We start from the raw sequence: 16,832 nt of genomic DNA, 5'->3' as shown, positions 1-16,832 counted from the left end.
CCTCTGACTACCTTTAATTATTTCGATGTACGGCTATAAAAAAAATTAAAATATGGACAAACCCATAAACTCGTCATTAAATTTATTTAAACACACAAATTATAATTTATTTTAAATGAGCATTTAACCACATGATAAAGTGTCCATATTATATACTCTTAGTTCAATTTTTGATTTATTCTTTTTGCACATGCTCTTAAGCATCTATTAAGTACTTAACCATATAACACATCTCATTTAACTATACACATCAATATCAATTGAAACAACTTCATATATTACAACATATTGAGGTTATTAGGTTAATGCTTATAAATAAAAAATGTGACATATTTTAAGTGTAATTTTATCACGAGCACTTGAAAATACACTTTATCTTTTTCTTTTCTGAAGTTAAATCGAAAGTACTCCGTTAGTATTCTACTTTTCTTTTTATCCGTTTAAAAACTTTTTGCTTCTAACATTCCAAATGACATGTTTAATATGATAATATTAAATAATATTTTGATACATTTTACATATCTTTTATCTAAAATCATCAAAATTCAAAAACGTTCATTACTTTTTTAAACTCTATATCAAGTCAAAACATATAAAAAAAAAACTATGACGAAAAAAGTACTCGTATCTAATAAGATCAATTTATCACGTGTTCAGACGTTCAATCACGACAAATGAGAGAAGTGAGAAGCGCGTGGTAAACTAAACCATGCAGAGGCCGTTTCCTTTTTGTTTGTTTATAGGGTAAAAAATAAATAGCAGGCGGGTCCCTTATTAATCTCTCATTCGCCTTCACATTCTGAAAATCACCTTCATAATCTGACATCCATGGCTACAACTTATACTATAATAATAATTAGTATTATTTTTACTTATTCCTCTTTTTCCTATCCAACTTTTTAATGCTTACCCTTCACTCTTTACCCCCTACCCTCTACAACACCCCACCCACAACTTGCCTCTTTCACGCACACACAGAGAAAAAAGTAGTAAACAATGTTGTTCTTGTTTTGAGATTTTCTTGATCTCATAAAGGTGGAGTCTTTTTACCTGCATTGTTGTATTTTGGGTCAGTTTGTGAGTTTTTACTAAGTGGGGTTTGGTTATTTTGTTTGATTTGTAAGAATGAGAAAGGAATAGGGCAGTGGAGTTTTTTCTTCTGCTATGGAGTCTGCATTATCAGGTATTAAGGGTTTATTTTTTTTAATTTTTTATGGGGTTGTTGTATTTTACTGTGTAGAGCTGATGATGGGTGATGGGCATGTCTAATGTTTTATTGGTGGTGGGTTTTGTCTCTTTCCTCTGGATGTGTTTTTTTAAAATTTGGACTTGATATACTCTTGTTAGTTTTTTTTATTATATGATTTAGGTCCTTAAAGTTTTGTATTTGACAATGTAAGTTGAGTTTAGAGTACATTTTGATCAGCTTGATTTCTCTACTTGTTTCTTCATAGATAAATTTCTCCACTACATGTTTTATAAGCAGCTAGGAAAGATCCTATCTGTGTTTTAAGTAACAACAACATCAACATATCCGGTGTAGTTACACAAGTGAGGTTTGGGGAGGGTAAAGCGTACACAGACCTTCTATCTGTGTTTTATGCTTAAAGTGCAGTCATTTTTCTTATTTCTGATGCAAGAGAAGCTTGAGCATACTTAGGCTGACTATAGACTATAGAGTATGCAAGTGATATAAGGATGTGGCACTTCCGTTATGGTGGAGAATTGGCAGCAACCACATATAGAAGGATGCAATATTATGTTGATAAGCTAATGGTTTTTTTGGTTCATTTAGCACGTTATACAAGAAACCAAATTAGAAAAAGAAAGAATGAATCTAATGAGGTGTTGATTGATCACATTAACAACGTTTCATCCTTGGTGAAAGGAGGGTATTTGGTAGAGAACTAGAGAGAATCCAATTATCCTGATCACCTATGAGCGATAAAGATTATTAAATAGGGAAAATTTCTCTTGAATGGTGTTAGCTAGGGTGCATTAGCTATTGGACTTGTGGACATAGGATATCACATAGCTAACTTTTGTCTTCAGAGCTTTCCTTTTTTTCAATAACAACTTCCGGCTTGGCATTATGGAACCGGGGAGTTTTGTAGTTTCTTCCTTTAAATTGTTAATATCATACTTGTATTATGTAAACATGTGGAGAAAGGGGTAGTGGTGCAGTTTGCTAGCACATAGGTATCACAGCTTCCGAGTGATTTTGAATTGACGAGTTTGACCTATCTCACTTCAATCAATAGTTTGGCGTTGAGGTGTAGTTGATTGATATATACACTTGTACAGATACATCCTAGCTAACTCATAAATACACATCTTCATAAGTTCTTGTGATTAACGTTGTGCAGGATCAATTTTCACCGTGACATCTGTTAATTTGACCTGAAATCTCGTGTGGCTTTGACTACCACATTCTTTATAGTAGTCACCCCTTTATATTCTAGATCTGTATAGTTGTGCTTTCACTGTTCTGTTTCACTATACTTGGGATATCTCAGTGTGCTAAAAACACATGATAGTTCTAGTAACAAATCAAGAGGGTCGGTACAGGTATTTGAAGTTGAATTGTGATGCTCAAATTTGATTTAATTGATACCGAGGTCCCTTTTCAGGTCTCGTTCTCGATCCCTGTAAATTTAGCCAATTGAGTATGGAAGATAAAAGACAGTTAGTACATGAAATTTCTCAATGCCCTGAAGATGCGCCGAAGATCTTGAGTTCGTTGACCAGAAAAGAACTTCTAGAGATTATATGTGCTGAGATGGGCGAAGAGAGAAAATACTCTGGCTACACAAAATTCAAAATGATAGATCACCTTTTAAAGCTGGTTTCCTGTAAGTCTAACACAGATACTGGTCCTACCTTCAAAAGGCAGCGGACGCAAGAATATCAATGTCAACCTTTCGTTCAGATTGATGAAGTTAATCGGGAGATGGAAAGCAAAACCCAGGTCCTACTCTGTCATAATCTGGTATGTAGAGCTACTCTTGAAAGAGATGATGTTTTCTGCAAACGATGTTCTTGCTGCATTTGTCATCAGTACGATGATAATAAAGATCCTAGCTTGTGGTTAACCTGTGATTCTGATTCTCAAGATGAAATTAAGCCATGTGGATTGTCATGCCATCTAAAATGTGCACTTGAGCACGAACAATCAGGCATATTGAAGAATTGCATCAATCCAAATTTGGATGGAGATTTCTATTGCGTTTCTTGTGGAAAAATTAATGGGCTAATGAGGTATTTACCTTCTCTTTAACCCGTAACATATGTGTGTTTAGCAGAAAGGTAGATCCCGGAATGTGGATTGTACATGGTAGTTCATTTTTCTTTACCATGTTTTGCTCCAACGGTGATTTTCTTGCTACCACTGATCCCTCTTCTGCATGCTCTTTTCCTTTTGGAAATGTGTGCCTGTCTGTATTAGGAAGTAATGGACCTTATATAACATCCTCGTTAACACAGAAGATATTTAAAAAAACTGTGGAATGGTCTGTAGTTTCTGCTAATGGCTATATTTTTGCCCAAAAAAAAGTCCGATAGGGAACATTTCTGTGTGTTCACATCAGCAGAGGAAAATGTCAATTTTAATTTATTTATTTTGCTTTCAATGCGTATCTTTTTAGTAATCCAAACAAATTTAATGGCAATTTTTTTTTTAATTCGATGGTTTATCTCACACACAAGAAAAACTAACCTGATATGAGTTGTTTTAGAACCTTGAGAAAACAATTGATGACAGCAAAGGAGGCGAGAAGAGTTGATGTGCTGTGTTTAAGAATCTCTCTGAGCCATAAAATCCTAGAGAAAACTGAGAAATACAAAGGACTGCTGAAGGTTGTTGAATTAGCTGCTGAGATGCTGAAGAACGAAGTAGGGCCTCTTGCACAGGCATCAGAGAAAATGGATCGCAGGATAGTGAACAGGCTTTCTTGCGGTACTGCAGTTCAGAATCTGTGTGGCTCTGCAGTGGGCACTTTTGATTCCATGTTTCAGAATCAATTCTCTAGTCATACGAAAAAGGAAGAGACTCTGATGTGTGAGTATTCTTAGTCAATTTATTATTGAATATCTGCATGTCAATAGCTCTACTACTGTTTACTTCTGGAAAAACACAGACCTGGAAGTAAACAAGTTACGATAGTGTAATGTTCGACAAGGAAGTCTCACATTTATCATTGCAATAGTGTCTTCTTTGTTCAAGTTTAAACTTTGACTTTCATATTGTGGGATATTTGTAGAGTTCTATGAAATAATACCGAAGCTTTTGCAAGAAGTTCCAGCCACACAATTAAAGATATATTTCTATTTTCATGAGAATCTGGAAGCATGCAGGCCTAACTGATATGTTGTCGTTGTCTTCTTCATCTTTCTGTTCTGCGTACATTACTTATTCTGCATAGGACTATATCTGTGCACTACTGATTTCACCTTTTGCTTTTATTGAACACTCTTGACAGCTTGCCGGATACATTTTGAGGAGCAATCTCCATCTAAAGTAACGATTGTCTTTGAATATGATGATTGTATGCTGAAAGAACTTATGGGCTTCAAATTGTGGTATCGGAAGTCCACAACAAACAAATATCCCGACGAGGCAACTTTTATTGCACTAAGCCCTGTGAAGAGATTTAAGCTGGATGGTCTTGATCCTTTGACACAGTACTTCTGCAAGGTTTCTTTCTTCAACAAGGCAGCGACTTTGGGGGTTCAGGAGGTGAATTGGGTTACACCTGCTGTACAGACAAGCTACAAGTCAGGTTCAGATAATGCTACTATAGATAGTACACTGATGCATGCTGAGTCAATGAGTTCTACTGACCACAAACTAACAACTTATGATCCAAAACCATGCTCCCTGAATGACATTGAAAGCCAAGCTAATGCATTTCCTATATCCCCTCTTCCCAAGATGCACATTCCTTTACCTAGTCTACTTTCAAGTGCACCTGCCACACCTTGCCAAACAAATGCATCAAAGGAAGTGCAATTGAGTGGCATAGGACAAGTGAAGGTAAGTGATTATGAGTACTCTGTAGGGATCATCAAGGAGTTGGAACATGAAGGGCTCATAGAAACAGATTTCAGAGTGAAGTTCTTGACTTGGTTCAGCTTGAAAGCCACAACACAAGAAAGAAAGGTTGTTCGAGTCTTTATAGACACCTTTGTCGATGACCATTCAAGTTTGGCAGGGCAACTCATGGATACATTCATGGATGAGATATGCAGGGAGCAGAAAGTTGACCTACATGCAATCTACAGTAAATTCTGGCATTAAACAAACATCTACTTTCTGAAATTAGCTAGGGGATAAAATTTGCACAGTTGATTCGATGCCACTAACCAATCTTTGACAACTTATGCTCTGAAACTTATTCTTGTGAATCATATCCATAGCTGTTATCGCTAGAGATAAAAGAGAGGTGAATCTGTTTTGTGCATGAAACTCAATCTTGAAGTAAACCTGTTATCTGAACAGGCTTTGATGTTGTTGAAGGATAACATTTCCAGAAAGATGGAAACCTTTTTCATGAACCAAATGTTTGTGGATACAAGTAATTAGGGGAGAAATGTAATCACTTTATAAGAAGAAAAAAGAAAAAGAACTAGGGGAGAAATATTAGGATAATTTTTTTGGATCCAAACCATGAAGGATATGTTTCTATTAAAAAAATAGATCATTTTCTGGATGTTTGGTTACTGAAAATGCTTTCTCGCTAGCCCTTTCCCTTACAACTATCTATAACTTGGAACTTTATTACTTGCTCAAACTAATATTAGACATTATTATTAATCTCTAGTACTAAAAAAATTTCAGAACACTATCAGATTTGCTAGAATTGTTACTACTCGTTAATATATATACTTTTTCAAAAATTATTTCACTCACTTACCAAACACCATTTTTCGAAAAATATTCTCCATAAAAAGTAACTTCCGCCGTACCAAAGACAAACATAATCTTCTTCCAATATCAATGTAATTTCTTTGGTAAATGAAACAGGAACCAATATCTGTACTCTGAGTTCACAGTTCCAAAAAGAAATCAAACCTGAGTGCATAAAATCTGTTTCACTCCAAGGATATCAAGAGCTAGTCAATTTTGACATGGATTAGAACTTATTAGGCGTCGATGATAGCTTAAAATGAGCAGGAAACTATACAGATTTGGTTTGGACTATAGCTCAACTTACTATTTGCAGAAACTACAGGAGTATCAAGACATAAAAATAACTAAAAAGTTCAAGCATCAAAAGCTTTATGTGTTAGATTCATTATTCACAGTGTCTTCGCCAGCTGCTTCATTGAATGTGGCAGCCAGATATTCAGCGAGGCTTTTCTGGGGAGTGGATTTTGTTGGAGTCTCTCCAAGTTTAGCCCTTTTTGCACTGATGGAGTTGGGAAGCCAGGATTTCAGACAGTCCTGTGTATCGCCACGTGGCTTCCAAATAACCGGCATCAATGCTTTCCATGGGTCTTCCACCATTGACTTATGATAGTAAAATTTGAATCTACCCTTGCCTCCTCTTGAACCTTGGTAAGCCTTGCTTCTGAATCCTGAACCTTGGTAGGGGCTACCTTGCCCATATTGACTACCAGCTCCACTAACTTTTTTTGAGAAAAGCTCCACTAACTTGAGGAGAACCATGGCTGGAAACGCCACCAATTTGCGGTGAATTAGGCAAAGAGTAGTTGTTAGGTGTGCCAAGAGAGCTATCCAAAGTGGAGTTCCCCGGTGGTGTGCAAAAGGGATTAGTTTTCCTACGGATTCCAAGAGGAATGGCATTGACTCCTCGTGGCCGATATGTTCTTTGACCTGAGTTATAGTTGCCTTGAGCATGATAAGCTGGAGAACCAGCATTCATAGGTCCTGAAAAAAAAAAAAGATTAGACAAGGGTCTAGATTGATATGTGAGAAATATATGAAAAGAATATTATTGAATTGTTGTTGTGTCTACATTATTACATTGAGATCCTATTTATAGACACTAGAATACAATCCTTTACCAAGTAGGATACTATTACTATTCTTATTCCTATTCTAAATAGGATTGTATAAACCTATTCATGTTCTAACAGATACTACATAAACACAAAGAAAATAGCATAGTGATTAAAACACATCATGATTAACCAAAGGTATTACATCAAAAAAAATTCCAAACCAGACCTACACCTACTATATAACCTTCTGTCTAAGAGGTTGCCTCAAAATCATCAGATTCAAGATACATATTCCTCATTTTTCATGCTAATTAGATGCTCGTCATTTGCAAAACTTATGCAGATGGCAGAATAATTTACTCTCCAATAGGTATCAGGAATCATTTCGGACAAACCGGCCTCTCTCCAGGAGAGGAGCTAAAGGAACCCACTCCAAAATCTAGAAAAGAGAATACATTTGTTTTTGCATAAGCTTCTCCACTATTCATCTATCCTGGCAAGGGCTCAAAATTTAACTGATAGGACAAACTTAAAATGAGCAGCATCGCTGACATGATCTCATCTTATTAATTTCCTTTTCTTTAAAATACTTTAAAACAGAGCCATACATCGTACATAAATGAGAGCAAAGCTATGAGAACATGGTCAAGACCTTTGGTAGCATCAGTAGCAATCAGCTTTTGTTTTGCCACATACTATCCTGATCAATAATCACAAAACAACTATATATATTGATACCCTTTCCCAATGTTGACAAGAATCTGTTGTTAAGTGAACTAGTTAACCATTTCCTTTTGTTTTTTTTGTAAATGATTAAGTTGCTTAGTGAAGCAACTTTTTTCTCATTCTTTTCAAATCATAAATGAAGTCGGGTTGGGGTGGAGTTGTTGAAGTAGAGGTCTCACACCTTCTCGTCCTCTACTCATAGGCGTCAATTACACCAATCCTGAACTATGTCCATCCAAGTATTCTTGCCCTTATGCTTTCAGTCTAGGTTCAAGCTACATCATACCACCTAATCCCTTTTAATCTTCATGGCAATCTCTATTCATAGCTTGAAAAAGTAAAAGAGGGTCCTTTATTAAGAAGAGACGAAGTAAAAGAAGGTTTTTAAGACTGTTCTTGGACTTCCTTTCTTCGGGAGTAGGATCTTGTACCTTATTTGTGCAATCTAGAGTGTACCAATATATCCCTGACAAATCATGAAATACAATACAAATTTAAATTGGTAAGCTTCTGGATGTTAGGGAACAATACCCAGATGGTGTTTGCAAGTACATTTATTTTTTAAAAATGACTACATTCCAGCTTTATGAATTAGTAGCAACTTTTGTATCTAAATCCAACACAACTAAAGAAGAAAGTGATTCCAATAACCTTTTTTTTTTAATGATTTCACTTTTCTTAAGTCTTAAAATTCTCTTTAACTAGCAAAAATATTTCAGTGAGTTAAGATAGTACTCATCCAACTTTACCAGCAACATTCTATCCCTTGCAATTGTGAGATAAACATAACTGAAATTCTATATAGAAAGAAACATGATATATCCATCTCAATATTTGACCTACTTACTATGTAACTCATCTCTGAAGACTAACCTTTTTCCTTAAATGGGAAAAAACTTTTTTGGTGACAAGTAAAGGAATTAAATAGTTCAAGGCCAGAAGCTCCAGAAAACTATATTGACATATAAGACTGTCGCTTTATATTATTTTGAATTTGATATAGCATCTTCATACCCATCATATTTTTAAACTATTAGTTTAACATATCTCCAGGAACTCCAGTGTAACAATTCATACAAACTTTCTTCTTTTATCCTTGGAGGTCAACCTTGGTTTTCTTTGATGTAGAGGGAATAACAGATGGAACAATAAGTAGTGAGGCAAATAGATAAATTAATAAGCCATACAGTCCGTACACTCAGGTTTGCCTACAATTACTTTGCAGCATAGAATCTAAATTGGCATCTCAGCCATCATCAGAGACAGGTTTTTTTTATCAAGACACTCCACTACTTGCCTAACATACTGTAGCAGCTTATAGATAATTTAATCGTCTTATTACCACATGGGTACTATGCAAAAGAAAAGATCGGTTTTCATAGTTAACACATTTGTTTATTTTTTGGCAAATCATAGTCTTTTTCTTCCAAAAATGATACCCGGCCATTTGACACATCTCCCTTTTGAAGCCAGAATTAATTTTCCTTGATACCTAACATAATGCGTGAAAGGATCCCTATCACTCTCATTATTTCAACTGAACAAAGAACCAAATTTCAGATGAGACTCAACAACAACAAACCCAATGTGATCCCACAGGTGGGGTCTAAGAAGGGTAGAGTGTACGTAGACCTTACCCTTGCCTAGTCATATCCTACCTAATCACCGCACCCCAATACTTCTTCTCTACCCCTTCTCAAGCCCACAACGAACAATATCTCACACCTCCTAACTGGGGCATCTGCACCTCTCCTTCCCACATGCCTAAACCATCTCAGCCTCACTCCCCACATCATATAAAGACTCGACCTTGCCAAAAATTGAACCTAATTGAGTCTTTGGGATCATGAAAAGGCATTACACTTTACAGTAACAAACTGGTAAAAACTTAACTCAAAGATGTGGATTCTCTCCATGGCTTTAGAATAACAACAAAAACAACTACACATCAACTCCAAACTAGTTGGGGCCGGCATATGAATCCTTATTCTGCTGCATCCACCCTGTTTCATTCCAATGCATTCTCTCAATGGCTCTACATTAACCTAAAATCTATTTTAAGTTCAGCAAGATAAATTACCCCTAAAGCACCTTGGACTTACAAAAGAAACACAGGAATCCACAAAGTAATACATATAACACCAAACATCTATGAATAACCTTTGCAGAAGTGCAGCCATATAAAGGGAAAAAAGAAACATAAACTTCAAGAGAACATGTAATTACTTGGAGGCGTGTTACACGGTTGTGAAACCTGAGGGCTGAGATTGTTCATTTTGTTGTTGGCAGAGAAAGCTGCCATGGGGTCAGTGTAGTAGTCAAATCTAGGCCTTGGCTTATCCTTCCCAGAGGAAGCTGAAGGAGTTTCAATCAATGGATTGGTAAGGCCATGATCAAGGGGTCCTCCAATAGAATTTTGTTCTTCATTGTTATCTCCAGCCTCTGCAGCTTCCTTTCGGATTGCTTTCAGCCTCTCCTTTCTCTTTTATGATTCCTCCATTCTTTATATCTGAGTTCTTATCAAGAATCCAATCCAAACTATCACTTAACAAAAATTCCCAAAAACTTAAACTTTTAGCCAAATAGGACTAGTGGGTGTGTGAATATGGCAATATGCACATCTATATGTATACACAGATAAAAAGATTCAATATGAACTATACCATGACCAATAACACAAAAAATTCCAAAAAAAGATCCAATTTTAAGCCAAACAGGGCTAGTGGATGTGTGAATATGAACATGTATAAGTATACACAGATAAAAAAAATAAATCAACCTGAACTATTCCTTTAACCAAAACTACGAAAAGATAATCCCAAAAGCTCCAACTTTTAGCCAAATAGGGCTAGTGGGTGTGTAAATATAATCATTCTATATGTATACACAGATAAAAAGATTCACTATGACTATTCTTTAACCAAAAATGCAAAAAATTCCAAAAGAAAAAAAATCGAACTTTTAGCCAAATAGGGATTGTGAATGTGTGAATATGCACATCTATATAAATGCCCAGATGAAAAAAAATCAATTTTTAACCAAATAAGGCAAGTGGGTGTGTGAATATGCACATCTATATGAAACCCAGATGAAAAAAAAATTAATTTTTAACCAAATAAGGCAAGTGGGTGTGTGAATATGCACATTATATGAATACCCAGATGAAAAAAAAAACAATTTTTAACCAAATAAGGCAAGTGGGTGTATGTATATTTGGGGGTTTTAGGGTTGGAGGGTGTGCTTGTATGTTGCTGGAAATTTGAAGGTTGAAGTGGAAAGATAGGAGAAAATGTTTCAAATTCCTAGAATCCAATGGCATTTATATTTGCTCATTCAATTTCCACTTTTACCCTTTAAGATGATGAGAATAACATTTCTGTCCCCCTGTTCCTTCCAGGTGGGTCAAAAGTTTGATGGGTATTTATGGAATTTTTTAAGAGAATAAATACCATGTTCAATTTTTTCCTATAAAAACAAAAACATTGGGTTTCTACTCATTCTCTTCTTTGGTCTTTGGTAATAGCAACAATACCAAAATGGCGAACAACGAGAGCATCAGAAGTATGTTTTTTTTCTCCTTTTTATGTCTTGAATTTTCTTGTAATTTTTTCTTACTTTTCTAGGATCAATTGAATTCAGTGTTTGATATGCAAATCAAGAAGAAAAAGCCTCAGATTCTTGTTTGCATTTTTTATTTTTTTTGAGTTTTTATGTGCTTGGTGAATTTTGGTTTCTGATGAAAATTTTGTTAAGAAAGAGCAAGGAGGAAAAAAGATGAAATCTTTGTTAGAGGGGAAAGAAAAATCCTAAGTTTGTTAAGTTCTAAAAGAAGTTAATTTTGGCTAATACATTTGGGTTTAATGGGTAGTTGAGGTATATGGTGATTTGGTGTTTGGTTTGCTTGTTTATCTGTGATAAATGTAGTAGTTTTGAACTGTGTTTGTAGTTTATAAAGATTTAATACTTGATTCAGAAAAACAAAAAAGGTATGTATAGCTTTTAGTCTATTTGGGAAATCTAGGTATGTAGCTCTACAGTATTGGATATTTGAGTTGCATTTTCCCCTGGTAATAGGCATTTTGTTCGCCTCTTTCTGTTAAGCTCAACAGATTGTACTGTGTGGCTAATTTACATGAACATATAAATTTCAGCATCTGTATAGGAATTTGTTTGCCCTCAAAGCACCTCAAGTTTCTTTTCCGCCATATAGTCCAAAACATACAACTAGGAATAGTCCTCCATATCATTTTCATCTTCGAATTTCCTTTGAAATACATCCAGCTGTTGATGAGTGCCTTAATGGTTGCTGGAATATGACCCATTTGATCGCAAGGATATTTTGAAAAAGAGATGTCAAAGGTGACCAGCGACCTCAAAAATGAAGGAATAAGTACCTGCTATCCTCAATTCCCTTCCCACAAAGGAGACATCTGCTACATAACTACAAACGTCTTTTCTGTAATTTTTTTGTTTCAACATCCATTATGAGCAATATCCAACTGAAATGTACTATCTTATAAGGTATATTGGCTCCCCAAATTATCTTTAGAGGCCACGGAGGAAAACTTCCTGCCACTACCAAAAACTTCATAGTATGTACATAGAAAAAGCCATTTCTTTGTCCAGTCCATGGCAAAGAACCCTCATTTTCAGCATCATACCAGACTTAATTCTTACATCTAGTATAACAATGGTCATGATCGTTTAAGTTTGCATTCTACCTTTGTTGGGGCTAGCTAGAGCTTTCTCTTGTTGCAGTGGGAAGTGCTTATATAAGGGTAGGATGTACGGGGACCTCACCCCTACCTTTGTGGGGTAGATAGGCAAAGTACTTATGCAGTCTTTGATTAATTAATTTGTTTGAATAAGATATCTGATGAGAAGGGATGTTCCTTTGCCCTTTATTTAGGAGGTGTGTTCAAGAGATTTGAGACATATATCCTTGTCTAAATTGCTGAAACTGAAGGGTCGTTTGGTAGGGTGTATTAGAATAGTACTTGAATAGGATGTATCAGTAATGTTGGGATTAGTTATGCTGGAATTATTTCTTATCTACTGTTTGGTTTTGTGTATTGAAGGGTGGTTCTGTCTTTAACCATGTATTAAGCCCTGGTATTGCTAATACCATGGGTTTCTATATATTAGTTATACACCCTATAATAATGTATACCTATGTTGAAAACACTACCAAACAAGGTATTAAATATTATCAAGGCTAATACATGTACTATTTTCTCTAATATGTCCTACCAAACAACCCCTGCGTGATGTAAAAGATTGGAGTATTCATACATATGCACCCCATTAAAGTTAGTAATTTTGTGCTAAAGACTCAACAAAGGTTGTTTAGCATAGTTCTTTTTTATTACTTCTCTACTTCGTATAATTTTGGATAGGTGCAATTATTTGTTTTTAGACAGGGATGTTAGGGTTTTAAAAGAGAGGAAAAGTAAATAAGGACAGTTTCCAATCCAAAATATTTACATAGTCTGATCCACGGGATTTGATGGTCCCAATTGCTGAAATCTCAGACTTATAGACATATATATATATATATATATGTGCATGCCTTCTGTATTATTATTATTATTATTTTAAAATTGTTGAAAATCTAGTTCTCTTATCTTTACTTGTCACCTTTCTGCTTTAAAGCTGTCTTTATTGCTTATTGCTTGTTTTATTAACGGCGATGGTCACTTACTATTAAACATATTACAGGTGTGACAAGTTGTTATGTTTTCAAAAGCCGATTGCAAGAGTATGCACAGAAAGTTGGACTTCCTACCCCTGTTTATGAGACTATCAAGGAAGGCCCTTCTCATGAGCCTACATTTACGTCTACAGTGATTATGGACAATGTTAGATATGATTCTCTACCTGGATTTTACAATCGCAAGGCGGCGGAGCAATCAGCTGCTGAAGTTGCACTCATGAGTCTTGGAAACTCTGGGTCAATGGAAAACCTTTCTCAGCCAGTGGTAATTTGCTTTATCCTTCATCACTTAAGACAAAACAATTGTGCTTCTGCGCTCTTATGCACTATGATCGTAACTGTTCCTGTATTCTAACCAGAAGCCATAGTGTCAAATCTAGCTTGTGCAAATACATATGTTACTTTTCAAGAAAAATTTGGCCATTGTAATCTCTTATGCTACTGTTTCCTCAATAATTTGCATCTTGGGTAACTTGTCCCATTTGAATTTCAATCTGTGGTGGCGGAAGGCTTCACTATGATGGCCAGCATCTTCATGCCAATAACTTACCTAGGCCAGTTCTTAATGATCTTAGTGTTTTGGTGAATGTATAACTTCCATTTTGTGGTGGAATGCATTATTCGTCATTTTAGTCATCCGAGCTCCTTTCCTCCTCTCCCAGCAAGATATGATAGTTGAGTCTTTGAAGTCCTCTAAATTCCTGCAGCAGAAGCTGGTGAGGAATATCGCACAGAGCATAAATATAGGAAATGCTTTTAATTTGCATTCATGTTCCTGGATTTGAAACTAGACTGTTATTGTTACGGTTTGGGCAGCCATTAGAAATAGCTCATGTGTGACTTCCCTGGTTGTGTTAATTAAGTCCACAATGCAATGAAGATATGCTTTAGCATAACTACTCTAACTACCTTTAGGGGTTTATATGTTAGTTTGAAGTGTGTTAGATTGCTTCCTTCGCTACGTATGCAGTATCACGTGGATCCAGCTCTATGGCCTCCAGCGGACCCACATGTACAGGTGGGGGTGCACGTGCACCCGTTAACTTCGGAAAAAATCATGTGTATATATGTATATATATCTTGAGAAACTGGGATATAAATTAAGTGCACCCATGGAAAACATAGAAGCACACCTCGGGCCGCTGGTTTAAGCCAAAGTACCCAACCGTTAAAACGAACCCAACTTGACCACTGAGCTATTATACTCAACTGTTTTAAGAAAGTTAAAGGCTTAAACTTATAAAATAACAAAGTAAAGTTCAAGTATTAGCTTAGAGCTCATGTTTGATCTATATATTTGTATTTAATATTTCTACTATTGTTCAAGCCATTAGTGACCAATTAAATACGACATTATCCCTTAATCACATTGAAAGTTTCGCTAACGCCTAAATTAAGATAATAATTGGTGCATGTGTAGTCTTCAAATCCTGGGTTCGCATTTGATGACCTCTACAAGTTTGTATAATAGAGTAAACGTTTGTCTATGAAGAGACTTTAATTTTTTTTTTTTTTTTTAATTAGTTTAGTACTTTCGCTTGGTTGTTGTACTGTCAATTTTCAATTTTTCATGTTGTGGAAGTAATAAACCCTTCTATTTTGCGTTGTTTGGTGTATTTTTCAGCATGAAACAGGCTTGTGCAAAAATTTGTTGCAAGAGTATGCTCAGAAGATGAATTTTGCAATCCCACAATATGAATGCGAGAGGTATGACTCAGAAAGCAAAATTATATCATTTTCATGTACTGTTGACGTAGGGGGAATGAAATATATTGGAGCAGCAGCTAGAACAAAGAAGGAAGCAGAGATCAAAGCTGCTCGAACTGCATTGTTGGCCGTTCAGTCTAGCGGTTTTGCGCCTAACTATTCTTCATACACTGTCGTTCCAATGAAGAAGGTCACAGATTTGGCAATCAGCAACCAAGAGAGTGCAGCAGCTCTGAAACCAAAGAAACACAGATTCAAGAAAAAGCAGACGAGGAATGTTTCAGATGCCAGTTATCGTGTACGCACAAAGAACACTGGTGACTCGGAAGTTCAGATGGTAAATCAAGCTAAACCAGAGATGCATGAAAATGCTGCTGTGACGACTCAAGGTACAGGATCTGGACCTGCACCTTTTGCAGGCACTATGGGTGATCTAGTTCCATCCAACAATTTGAGTTCTGATTATGGAACTTCAAATCTTGGAATCAACTCTCAGTGTTGTGGAGGAGTTACGACTGAGGGAAATGCCGTTATTGGAGTTGAGCAGGTAACTTCAGCGGTGGCACCAGTTGCTTGGAACGACAACCTTCATGTACAGGACCTGCACCTTTTGCATGAAAATGCTGCTGTGATGACTCAAGGTACAGGATCTGGACCTGCACCTTTTGCAGGCACTATGGGTGACCTACTTCCATCCAACAACTGTGGTTCTGATTATGAAACTTCAAACCTTGGAATCAACTCTCAGTGTGGTGGAGGAGTCACAACTGAGGGAAATGCCGGTATTGGAGTTGAGCAGGTAACTTTAGAGGTGGCACCAGTTGCTTGTAACGACAATCTTCATGTGCTATAGATGCAGATCAAGGACGAAGTACAAACATGGAGGCAGAAATATCTTAAACATGTTTGTTTTGCAGGATTAGCTATATCAGATGGTGGGTACAAGAACAGTTTAGATTATAGAGAATACATAGGCCGCTCAAAAAAAATTCGCGAGTTGGTTAAGCTTTTCATTGGAACATCCAGATTGAATGGATTGTTGATGGCGTGCTTTCGCCATAGTGTTATAGCTTTTATAGTTACTAGTACATGCCAAATGTGTGGTGTAGTTGGCACAGTCACAGGTGCATGAATCAGTCTTGACATTACTTGGTTTACTTCATTTGCTTGAACGTTTGATTTGCAATTTGATGAGGTAACCTGTTTTATGACAATATTTAAGTATTTATGCTGTCATTTACAATTTGAAGAAGCAACATATATAGATATAGGAGCAGTTACCAGTCTTTACTTCATTTTGTTCATCTGTTCCATTCATTTGAATCCCACATTCCAGGTAAGCTCATGATTCATTGGACAAAAACCTTGTGTACTCATAAGTTGCGAATCGGGAATTTAAACTCTATGAGTTCAACTTTTAAGGTTTTTAATATTGAACCTATTATGTTTTTAAAGTTGTGAGTTCATATCTACTCTTTATTACAATTTTAGTATTTTAGTGAACTTTTATATATAAATTTATACTTCAAAGCGGAAGTACGCAAGCTACATCCGCCACTGTCATTTACTATTATTTTCTTCGGTTTTATGTTTTAATCAATCGTTTCGCCTATTTTGGTTATCGTACTATCTATTGATTTGAGGATCTATTGGACGCATCCTCTTTTCCTTTTCAAGGTAAGGGATAAGGTATGTACTTGCTATCTTTTCTAAACTCCATTTG

At 36.0% G+C, this 16,832-nt stretch overlaps 2 protein-coding genes and 1 pseudogene across 4 annotated transcripts; 2 read left to right on the top strand and 1 right to left on the bottom strand.

Annotated features, from left to right (window-relative positions):
• Positions 1–947: 947 nt before the first annotated feature.
• On the top strand, positions 948–5,405 carry LOC125814214 (VIN3-like protein 2). The gene is made up of 4 exons (XM_049493673.1): positions 948–1,183; positions 2,631–3,258; positions 3,735–4,057; positions 4,479–5,405. Exons 1-4 carry the CDS (start codon positions 1,165–1,167, stop codon positions 5,294–5,296), a joined length of 1,788 nt encoding a protein of 595 aa, XP_049349630.1. The 5' UTR covers positions 948–1,164; the 3' UTR covers positions 5,297–5,405.
• Positions 5,406–6,026: 621 nt separating this feature from the next.
• LOC125814219 (protein SICKLE-like) lies at positions 6,027–10,909 on the bottom strand (annotated as a pseudogene).
• A 257-nt stretch (positions 10,910–11,166) lies between these two features.
• Positions 11,167–16,062, top strand: LOC125814217 (double-stranded RNA-binding protein 1-like). Of its 3 annotated transcripts, none has more exons than XM_049493679.1 (4): positions 11,167–11,250; positions 13,408–13,667; positions 15,027–15,542; positions 15,795–16,062. In XM_049493679.1, exons 1-4 carry the CDS (start codon positions 11,226–11,228, stop codon positions 15,960–15,962), a joined length of 969 nt encoding a protein of 322 aa, XP_049349636.1. In that variant the 5' UTR covers positions 11,167–11,225; the 3' UTR covers positions 15,963–16,062. The 3 variants fall into 3 exon arrangements, with proteins under 3 accessions (XP_049349636.1, XP_049349634.1, XP_049349633.1); XM_049493677.1 differs by having other exon boundaries at positions 15,027–15,587; positions 15,840–16,062; XM_049493676.1 differs by having other exon boundaries at positions 15,027–16,062.
• Positions 16,063–16,832: the final 770 nt, after the last annotated feature.

The sequence above is a fragment of the Solanum verrucosum genome, unplaced genomic scaffold (genome assembly GCF_900185275.1).
Source record: "Solanum verrucosum unplaced genomic scaffold, falcon-dt-bn FXZP01000230.1, whole genome shotgun sequence".
NCBI lineage: Eukaryota > Viridiplantae > Streptophyta > Magnoliopsida > Solanales > Solanaceae > Solanum > Solanum verrucosum.
Note: the sequence above shows the minus strand (reverse complement) of the source record. Positions and strands in the feature narration are given on the sequence as shown.

Bases quoted from the DNA above. Each gene is read 5' to 3' on its own strand.
- LOC125814214 (XM_049493673.1), top strand. The intron at 3,259-3,734 runs GTATTTACCTTC...GAGTTGTTTTAG, and splicing joins AAAATTAATGGGCTAATGAG to AACCTTGAGAAAACAATTGA. The intron at 4,058-4,478 runs GTGAGTATTCTT...CACTCTTGACAG, and splicing joins AAAGGAAGAGACTCTGATGT to CTTGCCGGATACATTTTGAG.
- LOC125814217 (XM_049493676.1), top strand. From the start codon at position 11,226: ATGGCGAACAACGAGAGCATCAGAA. The intron at 11,251-13,407 runs GTATGTTTTTTT...AACATATTACAG, and splicing joins GAACAACGAGAGCATCAGAA to GTGTGACAAGTTGTTATGTT. The intron at 13,668-15,026 runs GTAATTTGCTTT...TGTATTTTTCAG, and splicing joins AAAACCTTTCTCAGCCAGTG to CATGAAACAGGCTTGTGCAA.